This window comes from Chiloscyllium plagiosum, chromosome 34 (genome assembly GCF_004010195.1).
Source record: "Chiloscyllium plagiosum isolate BGI_BamShark_2017 chromosome 34, ASM401019v2, whole genome shotgun sequence".
NCBI lineage: Eukaryota > Metazoa > Chordata > Chondrichthyes > Orectolobiformes > Hemiscylliidae > Chiloscyllium > Chiloscyllium plagiosum.
This window is the reverse complement of record NC_057743.1, coordinates 10,531,480-10,543,395: the sequence shown is the minus strand read 5'-3', so window position 1 is coordinate 10,543,395 and position 11,916 is coordinate 10,531,480. Positions and strand designations below refer to the sequence as shown.

General features: G+C 40.8%; 1 protein-coding gene across 1 annotated transcript in view; it reads left to right on the top strand.

Annotated features, from left to right (window-relative positions):
* Positions 1 to 5,697: 5,697 nt before the first annotated feature.
* The window catches only part of ajap1 (adherens junctions associated protein 1), a 258,559-nt gene continuing 252,340 nt past the window's right edge, over positions 5,698 to 11,916 (top strand). The window contains exon 1 of the mRNA XM_043675577.1: positions 5,698 to 6,131. Coding sequence (XP_043531512.1) covers positions 6,094 to 6,131 — 38 coding nt within the window. The 5' untranslated portion in view covers positions 5,698 to 6,093. The remainder of the gene's footprint in view (positions 6,132 to 11,916) is intronic.

Sequence of the window (11,916 nt, the reverse complement as noted above, 5' to 3'; positions counted from 1 at the left end):
TTATGCTATAACCTAAGATTTGCACTGGAGTACTTTGTACCCTATATGGCAACATTGTACACTTCTCTCTGTACTCCTGTATTTTTGTACTTTAGTACATGAGACAATAAAATCTAATTCTAATTATAAAAAAACTGGATATTGAATCATTATTTCCCATGGAACCTTGCAGTATGCAATTATCTGGCACATTGCCTCAATTTTTATGATGTGGGCATCACTGGCTAAGCCAGTATCCATTGCCTGTTCCTAACTTTGCAGCGTTGGCAGTTAACAACCAACAACATTGCTGTGGGTCTTGAGTCACATGTAGGCCAGACCAAGTATTGATGGCTGTCTCCTTCCATTAAGGGCATTAGAGAACTAAATAGGCTTTCCTGACATTCAACATGAGTCTTATGGTCATCATCAGATTCTTAATTCCAATTTTTATTGCAATCCAAATTCAACCATCTACTATGACAGGATTCAAATCCAGGTACCTAGACCTGGGGTCTCTGGATTAATAGCCCAGTCATAATACCACAAGGTCATTGCCTCCTCATTCCTTAATTACAGGACAAGTTACATGTCAGATGTAATTGACTGGCTGTGTAGAAGCTTGGGACATTCTCTGGTTTTGACAGGTGCTATGTGAATACAAGGTTTTATCTTCCTTTCAGTGAAATCCAGGAAGTCAGCATTTGTGAAAGTATTCCAGAGAGAATTATTGCTTGTGAAATTGTATTCCAGAGAGATTCAGTCTGTAGAACTGCTTCCAAGGATTGTTGGTACCAATGGTGCATCATTCCTTGTGAACTTATGTCCCAGAGAAATTGAATATTTTCTTGAAAACAACAGTAATTTTGTGCCGTTAGATGTCTCCAGATTCTCCCAAATATTCTTTAAAGTCATAATGATTCATTGAGTCCAATTATAAATTCAGTAAGTTTCCTGTTGCATTCAACAGCAAGCTTTGTTATATTTAGCAATCTGTGGGGGTAGCATAGAGGATCACAGCCCAACTAAAACAAAATCTACCTATGTCAGCCAAACACTGTCAGGGAAAATTATGAGATCATGATCCAGCCCAGCGATTGTAAACTGCCTGTCTGCTTTAAAAAAAATTTATTCAGTGTGTTTTTTTTTAATATCCCTCCTCAGAACGAAATGACAGAATGAAAGTAAAACAGAGAGAAATAGGGAGAAAAATTTTCTGAAAACATAAGAATAGGAATGACAGAGACCCAGAGCAACTCAGAGAAGGGAAATATTAAAAAAAAAGGGGGCACTGCTGAGATCTAGCACATAAAGCCCTCTGTGGTATTGCACTAACATATACCATCTAGTCTTGCATTGTTAGTCCAGCTACACTAATTTTTAAGGGGGTGAGCATTTTTAAAAGAGCTTTTCCCAAAGAAACACAATTTTTATTTTTAAAAGTATTTTTTCATCCTTCATTCTATGCTTCAACGTTAACTTAGTTTAACTTTGGGACGTGATTATAACCTTAAATTATTGGCGAAGATATTTATTGATGAATAATTAATGCATTCATTGGCCCAAATGTTATTGCAGGAGTTCATCACCTTTATATGAATTAACGTCACTGGAAAAATAGTAATATGTATGAATTATTCGGCGTTCATCAGTTCAATACCCCCAATTTCAGGCCTTATGTAGGTGCTGGGAACCTTCATAAAGAGATATTATCCATATGCAGAATATTGGAGCCACTTGAATAGAATACTGGGGAATTATGAAAATCTCAGAGCTGGAGTCCTGGAAGAGGGAAAGAATTGGAAATTCCATGGATGATTGCTTTTCACTGGTCATTCATTTGCCAGTCTGGGAGAGACATGCTGCACTGGCTAGGGCTGAAGTTCAAATGATACCTTACATTACCCCACGCTGGAAAATGGGGCTAGATATATTTAGGATATCTGGTCTATGCTGTATAACTCTATACCCACTGATCCCAACTCTTCCTTTCTCTATGGTATACCACCTTCTTTTAACTTAATCAGTCTTAAAATGCGTTAGCTTTCTGCTAAGAGCCAAAAATCACGGGGTTATAGTCCAACAGGTTTATTTGAAACCACAACCAACACCGGCATTTCCACATCATTTCTGCTAAGAGTCTCAGTAAATTCGCTCAATATAAGCTGTCAGCCATCTTTCCTTTTCCGACTTTGTGGTCTGTGTTTTCCTATAACATTAAGATTCAATTAGTGTACTGTATGTATCTTAGATTCTTTAATTCTGATGCTTGTGGTCAAACCACAGACAACTGTACTCCAGAGTAATCCAACCCTGTGTAATATCACTGAATTAAATGGGTCTCGCCAAAGTTTTGTGCGTTTGACCTATTAAACACCACAGATCAGCTACAAGGGATTGTTACCAGCAATATAGATTGAAAGAGGGAGTAGATTGTTAATGTATTCACAGAATGCTGCTCAAGTTTCCTCCTTTGTGATTGAGTTTTGTGAAAGATCACAGTAATCCTTTAATAGTAAATCATCACTTCCTGGCGCAAGTTATGGCCTGTGATACGATTATAATGTTCAAGTCATCAGAAAATAAATAGAGATTGTTAATATTGACAAACATAAAATTGCTTTTGTATTACAATTCCCATTTGAAATGGATACAGAGCAAAGCAAAGGTGGTGCTGCTTTGAAATGGACCGTTTACACACTTCTCGATGTAAACAAGTCCATTCAAACACTGCCTGCCTGAATTAACCCTGTGCGCATGTTACAAAGATTCACAGTGAAGCTAACCAAATTCTCAGGGGAGTAGCGACCCGAGGGGGAACTGTAGGTCTCAGCAACTCAGAGCAATTTGCTCCCTCGGTCGTTTAGGGTTTTGGGGAAACCGCTTTATTCTGAATTTCCCCTTCCTGGCTTGTAACTCGTCCTGGCTCACATGTGTGCGCGATGTTGTCATGACGCTGGAGGTTTAAGAAGACACTACTGCAGGTAGCCTTTCCTAAAATGCATACTAAAATTCCACCGGCAATTCCCTAACTGGCTAACATTGCAACTCTGTAGCTCTTCAAAGCCTGGTTAGCAGGAGCCATGCTTGCTGTGGGTTTCAGCAGCCCGGAGCTGCTGTGGGGAGTAGATTCTCAGCTTTACAGTTTCAGACTCTGTCAGGAATAGTGGGGGCGAACGGGTGGATCCTTATTGCTGTGAAACCACGGCTGGAATTGTGCCCTGGGAAACTTCCCAATCCAGCTGTGAGCGTGAATCTAATATAATCGTCTCCCACCTCTGACCTACGTTCACCCTGAGGGAAATCACAGCCCGAATGTCGTTGACAAGAGGGAGGCGCTGGTGTGCACTGTCAGCCGGCACGGTTAAGGTTAACAAACACAAAGATGGATGGAAAGAGCTCAGCAGGTCTGGCAGCATCTGTAGAGAGAAATCAGAGTTAACGTTTCGGGTCCGGTGACCCTTCCTCAAAACAGGAATGGTTAATTTTATCAAGGTGCGCCAGCATTAATGTTACACACAGCAGCAATTCAACATTCTCTCTGTGTCAGGTCAGATCAATGCAACAAGTTGCATTGCATCAGGTTGGATTTTACGGGCAGTTTTCTCAATCAGATTAGGGATGGTTTTAAGAATCCGGTTGGTTTTCGCTTGTGGTTATGCGTACTGCTACTGTGTACGTATATCCAGCTGAGGGATTGATCCGGGGGCGGGGGGGTTCTTGGAGTCACCACCCTCTCCGCGTTAAACCAGGAGAGCTCCTGCACACCATTACACTCTGGGGAGGACCGGGAAGGGGCGACAGACGCTCACACACACAGGAAAACCGAGAAGGCTGGTGCCAGTTTAGCACAATAATCCCCAGGCATCACAAAACTGATTCACTTCATGGGCAGTCCATATGACCATATCACTACTTCTGAGAAAATATGGGTTAATCCGGGGACAGTAACATCTCTCCTTCCAGCACCGGATTGTTTTTTTTCTGCTTTTGCTTTAACTTGAAATGCACCCCTCACCCCCCCGCCCACCCCTCACCCCCCTTCCCCGGCATTTTCAATCTTTGTATGCAGCTTGCCAAACGGAGAAATGATATAGCAAGCGTGTCTCATACCTTACTGTTTGGACATGGGTGGAAGCCTCAGTTTTCAGTTAATGAGCAGTGACTTCTGTGGACTGTGTCCCTCCAATGCTAACGGTTTAACGTTTTATTTTCACATTGAACTTCACACAGAGAAGAACACCACGGACTGCAACGTAACCAAATAATGTATTTGTCGGACAAGCACATCGCGTGAGCAATGGAGTGATTTGATTTCCACACCCCAGTTTGAAAAGTCACCGCTGGGGCGGCTAATGACATTCCCTGCTAATTGCATCTGGACAGTACAATTTGCAGCTACACATTAAACCATAACCCAGTCATAGGAGACGTTGCTAACACTATTCCCTGGAATTATTATGTTTAACTGTGGATTGCAATGATCCGCTTAACCAGGAAACATTCATCAGGAATGAATCGCTCGGGTCCCATTAGCATGAATGAGTTGACATCCCAGTTACTGTTTTGGTGCGGGCTCCTATTTTGTTTACAAGAAAAAAAAACAATCCAACTCCAGTCATTTGCAAGGAATCTGTAAAGCGACTAAATGTTGCAATGATTTTGTTATGGCAGGGATCCCGAAAGAGTTAATACTTTTTTAAATACGTAGACAGACGATTGGGGTGCACTCGATCTAGCAAAGTTCATTCTCGGCTTTACTCTATTGCCCCATCGTTTTTATAACCATGGCAAGCCCCGTGATACGCCCATCACACCAGCTATAACTGTGAGCCAGATGCCTTCACTTTCAAAATCGCCGCCCCTGTTCAACAAAGGGTTAATCATTGGAAGGCCAGCCAAGTTTAAGGACAGCGTCGTCAAGTTCATTGCAATAGACTTATACGAAGGGTTAATGTCTGTCCTTGCGCCTGGCTTTGGTCTGGCAACTGTTTTATTTTCCCTTTTTGCACCGAGGAAAGTTGCAGAGAACGGAGGGAACCCTGTGAGAGGCAACGGCTTTTTGACTTCCACACTTTGTGAATTGCTTCACTCTTCATGCTTAATCTCTTCTTTCGCTTAACCAGATGACGGTCACAAACACAATTCCTGCAAATGTTAAGGCACGCTCATGCCCAATAGTTTGAACAATGGGAGTGTGTGGATGGAGAGGGTCTTCCTGTCAATGACAATCATTGATTCGCTGTACGTTCGACTTGCCGGTCATTACCTTTGTGTGGGAGAGAGAATGTAAACCCACCTTTATACAGCTCTGAGGAAGGGTCAGTGGAGCCGAAACATTAACTCTGACTTCCCTCCACAGATGCTGTCAGACCTGCTGAGCTTTTCCAGCAATTTCTATTTCTATGCCTTCTTGATCCAAGTTTGAGGATTAAATGGAAGTGCAAAGTAGGTGATGCAGTTTCTGCGTAGCTCTTAATTTTCTGAGAAATAACACTGGGCATCGAGTGCCGCCTGTACTGTGTCGCTCAGGAGCTGGTACACAGCAGGGGTGATATTGGCATTCTCCAAGTTTCAGCGCTGCAACAGCTAGCAATAGGTTAATACAATCCATTAACGTGTTAAGCATTGGTCCAGTGTGTGTATGGGCTGACACCTTTGTTTTTTTGTAATGAACGGGTGGGGGGAGGGGGGAGGGGGGTGGCTGAACTGACGTCAGCTGGAGCCAGACAGGGCTCTTTTCTCAGTCCCTGGGAATGCTCATCATTACCTTGAGCGGCTCTGGAAGCCGGGCATACGGAAGGAGGCTGCTCCAAAAACATTGCCAGCTCACTTCTCTTGCGTCCTGATCTCTCTTCCTCTCCAGTTTTGAGCTCACCTTCTCTCATCGGTGTCAAGACACAGGCTCCAGCCAGGGTTGGGGGAAATCTGTATTATTTCTAAGCAATGGGCAGAGAAGGAACAGCGCTTTGGGAATTACTTGTTTGAGAATGAATACCAGGCGTCTCCTGCGAAGCTTGACATGGGATCTTAATATTCTTTGAAACTGTCTGGGACAGAAAAAAATGGTCTCTCTCCTTTTGGGTTGCAAAGACACGGCTGTATAAGAAGCGAATGCTAACAGTATTCACCATGTTGCTAAAACGCTTGTGGTAAGATCGCATTTGATGAATCCATTTGCAACTGAGAGGTTTGATTTTTTTTAATTTGCGTTTGACTGTTCACCTATTTTAAAAATAAAACAATTCTGACGGGCTCCGGGTAGGGCTGCGCCTCCTAATTTATTAATACGATTTATTCACTGAAAAGACTAGGGAAAGCAAAGTAGTTGCGCTGGGGAGAAAAGGGGTTGCAACACGACAACCGAATTGCTGATATTTCCACTGGGCAGCGCTAGACATCCACACAGACAGAGCGGAGCATGTTCAGCACCACGGAGCGTGGACAGCTCCGAGCGAAGCCCGCCAACTTCACCACCTAGGCTGGGCAGACACCCACCTCAGAAAGATGCACGAAAATTGCCATGCAAAAAGAGAGAAAAAACAAATAACCACAAATAATTCAAAACATGATAAAATAATCGCACGAGCGATATCTTTTGTGCCCGTAATCTTCCAGTGTGTATCTGTCAGATATAAGATTGTAATAAACTGTTGAGCAGTACTTTAATTGGAACTGGAAGAATGCAGAATTTAAATTTTAAAAAATGTATATGTTTGGTATTGCAATTGAAAATTGAATCAGTAATATAAATGTATAATCCTCTTTAGATTTGCCTGCCTAACGCTGAAGGGGTATGCAAAGCTATATATAAAATGTGAATTTCTATTCCATATGGATAAATGAAAACATAATACTTGCTTTAGTGAGTTGTTACATATACATTATATCTGATAGTAGGTATTTGTTGCAGGTATGAGTAGTTATGGTATAAAAATATGGAAACTTAGCCAAGTTTTGCAGAAACAACAATGTACTTGAATAAATCAGGACAATTTAATCTTCAAAGGTAATTATTGAAGTATTTAAAGAGAACTAATTAATTCAATATGATGTAAATGGGAACTAGGTAAGTAATGGAAGGTGAATTTCAACAGAAAGGTTACAAAAAATAACTAAAAATGTTGAATACAATTTGAATGTTAATCAGTCATAAATGATGGCAACGAAATGTTAACCACAAACCAGCCCAGTGAATAAACACAGTCATCATTTGCTAACTAAAAGAAAATCAATGCATTATTATTTTTATAGTTGGTTTGATATTAAATAGATAATTCCATGCTATTTTCATTATTTTATGAATACCCTTTGAACCACTGTTTGAAAAGTTTTTTTTTCATTTTTTGTTTGTGACATCCTTTCACAAGCCCTCCTGTTCAGGCTCAAAACTGATGCAAAGTCATTATCTGAAGCTGCGACTAGGGGTTTATAACAGAGATGGGGAAAATCAGCAGGATTGCCAAGTGGGAGTTTTATGCAGATCAGAGGCGAATGAAAGGAGCTTTAAGAATAATGAGCTGTTCCAGGGTGTGACAAATCATTGAACATGCCAGCACTCAGAGCAAGAGAGAGACTCATCTCATTTATGTTTATGATGAAGCCAGCTTAAAATAAACATCTGCATCCCAAATTCTAATTGGGCTTAAATAAGAACTGTACATATGCAAATCTGTTCTGATAAGCATGCAATTCCACTGTAAATATCTATTCAGGGTTGTCCACATGGTAATATTGACATAGAAAAGAACAACACGGTATTAATTTGAAAATCATTGAGAATATTGAGCAGACTGCTTGGAATTAGTTTCCTGTGATGTCAATATTATAAAACTCACCAGGTAGTAGAGATGTTTAGCTTTTGAAAGATGCTTGATAAGATCTCATCGTTAGCATTTTGGTCTGTTACGTCGGTGTATACCAGCATATTTTCTTTCTAGTATTCATTTTTCTTCAGAATACTGACTATTACTTGGCTATGATTGTACAAATGCGAATAGATCCCTCCCTGACACCTCCCTCAAGTGACTATTCCTTGTCTATCCCCTGGTTATTTGACTTTTGAAGAAATTACAGCTGAACCTGATTCAGGTCTCATTTAATTGCCACACATATGCACTTTCCAGTAGAGGTCAGTGCATGGTAATCAGGAGTGGAAAATCTGGTGGATGTCTCCCTTTTATAGCCTAAGGTCAGTCATAACAACTGAACTGCTGCATACTTGAGATCACCAACTCATATTGGGAATTGTGCCTGTGAGGCTTCGTGTGGCTTAATACTATCTAAGGTATGGCTTTTAGTTATTAGACCATCAGAGAAGCAAGGTAGATTTTGTTATTTTTCTGTGTTAAAGATATAGTGTTTTAAGTTGGACCGTGTATTAAAGAATATACAGATATTTATCTATATTTTTCTGTCTCTTAGTTGCTTTTTTACATGGCTGCACATTGGTACATATGTATGCTTCATTAGGAACAACCCTAATATTGGCAGATGGTACATTTGTTTTTTAAGCCGTTACTGATTTAGTGAGGTAAAGCTGCATTCACATGCCTTTTGCTATATTGTTATTATATTGATGTACAATGAGTGTGGTGGCTTGGTCATAACCACTTGGGTAACATTGTGGGGAAGAAGATTGGAGTGATTCACCAGTTATGTCTCTCTTGGTAGGCCAGGTGGGTGGAGTGGATCACTGTCTCACATCCCACCGATTGTAGAGTTTGGGCGAGGGTGTATGCTGACTAGGTTGATTCATTTCCCTTTTGCAGAAGGCATTAAGGAATTGCTGGGCATCATTCTATTAACAAATCTCTCTGAAAAGAATGAATGAATGAATGTATCCTCAGTACTTGCATGCTTTGTGACACAATATTTTTCTAGCTATGCTTGCATGAGCTGCTTGGGGGCATGGTTTACCTTCAAGGTGTTATACAAATAAAACAGTTTGTCTTGATGAAGTATAATCAAACATAGAATATGAATCAATTGCCCAAGCATTACAAGTATTCTGTCTGCACCAGAGGAAAGGAACTTCAACAGTTGATATCAGTCTAAAAACAACTTTGTAATAGCCAATGTTGTGGGTGCTAAAAGGACAGTTGATCATGTTACATAGAGGCTTTGGCTAAAGTAAGTATCATTACTTAGAACACTGCTTAAAATTGCCATTATTTTCACAATTAGTTCCTGCTGTGTTCGTTTTTTTTCTATTGAAATAACTCAGTCACAAAACCCAATCAGACAGTAGGCAATTAAATAAAATTGCTGCACTTAGGTGGACTGGAGAAATTCTGAATTGGGTTATTATTCTAAAGCAGGTTGAAATAACTCAATGTGATATTAGCTAGAGACTCAACAATTATACAAAAATGTCTTTGCCTATTACAGTACTAACTTTAATATGTTACTGCATTAAAAACTGAATTTAAAAAAGTGAATTAAAGGTTTGAGTTCATTTACTGTTGGAATTTCACATCATCAACTCAATATTTAACCTTTTTATTCACTTATAATTCACTAGCTATCCATATTTAACAATATATACTAAAAATTTTGTTTGCTCATGTTTCCTATCAATATCTTCCATTATGCATTCCCAAGCTTCAAAGTATAATGTAAACTATCCATGTGCATTTATCCAACTGGGATTGCCCTTTCCCATTAGTGTGGACACTGTGGAACATACTACAGCGGGACTTCGGAGAACTAGGAAGAAGGCTGAAAAGCAGGACTTCCAAGGAGGTTATCTCCGGTTTGCTTCCAGTTCCTCGGGCTGGTGAAGCCAGAAACAGGGAGATAATGGGCTTGAACGTGTGGCTGGGGAACTGGTGCAGGAAGCAAGGATTTAAATTCTTGGATCACTGGGGTATGTTTTGTGGTAAGCATAAATTCTACAAGAGAGACGGTTTGCACCTTAATAGGTTAGGGACCAGCATTCTGGCAGCCAGGTTTGCGACTGCAACACAGCTACGTTTAAGCTATGTAGCAGGGAGAAGGGGACAAACTGAATGTTTAAGAAGGAAATTGAAGGGAAAGTTAGTAAAGGGAAATCAAGAAAGACAACTGTATCAATGAGGCAGAAAACTCAGAAAGGGATCATGCTGTAAGGTTGAGTGAAATAGGAGTTGATGGGAAGGGTGAAGGGAGTAATAAATTAAAAATACTATACATGAATGCACAAAGCATTAGAAATAAGATGGATGAGCTTGAGGCTCTTTTGGAAATTGGCAGATACGATATTGTGGGGATAACTGAGACGTGGCTTCAAGTGGACAGGGTCTGGGAAATGAATATTCAAGGCTACACGTGCTATCGTAAGGACAGACTGATGGGCAGAGGGGGTGGGGTGGCCATGTTGGTAAGGGATGATATTCAGTCCCTTGTGCGGGGGTCCTAGAATCAGGGGATGTAGAGTTAGTGTGGATAGAGCTGAGAAATACTAAGGGTAAAAAGCCCCTCTTGGAAGTTATCTACAGGCCCCCAAACAGTAGTCTGGATGTCGGATGTAAGTTGAATCAGGAGCTGAAATTGGCCTGTCGCAAAGATGTTACTACAGTTGTTATGGGGGATTTCAACATGCAGGTAGACTGGAGAATCAGGATGGTATTGGACCCCAAGAAAGAGACTTTGTGGAGTGCCTCAGAGATGGATTCTTAGAACAGCTGGTGCTGGAGCTGACCAGGAAAAGGCAATTCTGGATCTGGTATTGTGCAACGAACCAGAATTGGTCAGAGACCTTGAAGTGAAGGAGCCATTGGGAAGTAGTGACCATAATACAATAAGCTTCAATCTGCAATTTGAGAGGGAGAGGGTACAATCGGAAGTGACAATATTTCTGTTGAATAAAGGAAACTATGGAGCTATGAGGGAGGAGCTGGCCAAAGTTCAATGGTGCAATACCTTAGCAGGGATGACAGTGGAGGAACAATGGCAGATATTTCGGTGTATAATGCAGAAGTTGCAGGATCAGTTCATTCCAAAAAGGAAGAAAGATCCTCGGAGGAGACATGGGTGGCCGTGGCTGACGAGGGACATTAAGAAACACATAAAGTTAAAAGAAAAAAAGTATAACATAGCAAAGATAAGTGGGAAAATGGAGGACTGGGAAGCTTTTAAAGAACAACAGAGGATTACTTTTTAAAGAACAACATAGGATTACTAAGAAGGAAATATGCAGAGAAAAAATGAGGTACGAAGGTAAACTGGCCAATAATATAAAGGAGGATAGTAAAAGTTTTTTTAGGTATGTGAAAGCCAAAAAAATGGTTAAAACTAAAATTGGGCCCTTGAAGACAGAAACAGGGGAATATATTACGGGGAACAAAGAAATGGCAGAGGAATTAAATGGGTACTTCAGATCTGTGTTCACTGGGGAAGACACAAGCAATCTCCCTGAGGTAACAGTGGCTGAAGGACCTGAACTTAAGGGAATTTATATTTGCCAGGATTTGGTGTTGGAGAAGCTGTTAGGTCTGAAGGTTGATAAGTCCCCGGGGCCTGATGGTCTGCATTCCAGGGTACTAAAGGAGGTGGCTCGGGAAATCGTGGATGCGTTGGTGATTATTTTCCAGAGTTCAATAGATTCGGGGTCGGTTCCTGAGGATTGGAGGGTGGCAAATGTTATACCACTTTTTAAGAAAGGTAGGCGAGAGAAAGCAGGAAATTATAGACCAGTTAGTCTGACCTCAGTGGTGGGAAAGATGCTGGAGTCTATTATAAAGGATGAAATTACGACACATCTGGATAGTAGTAACAGGATAGGACAGAGTCAGCATGGATTTAAGAAGGGGAAATCATGCTTGACTAATCTTCTGGAATTGTTTGAGGATGTAACTCTGAAGTTGGACAAGGGAGATCCAGTAGATGTAGTGTACCTGGACTTTAAGAAAGCTTTTGATAAAGTCCCACACAGGAAGTTAGTGAGTAAAATTAGGG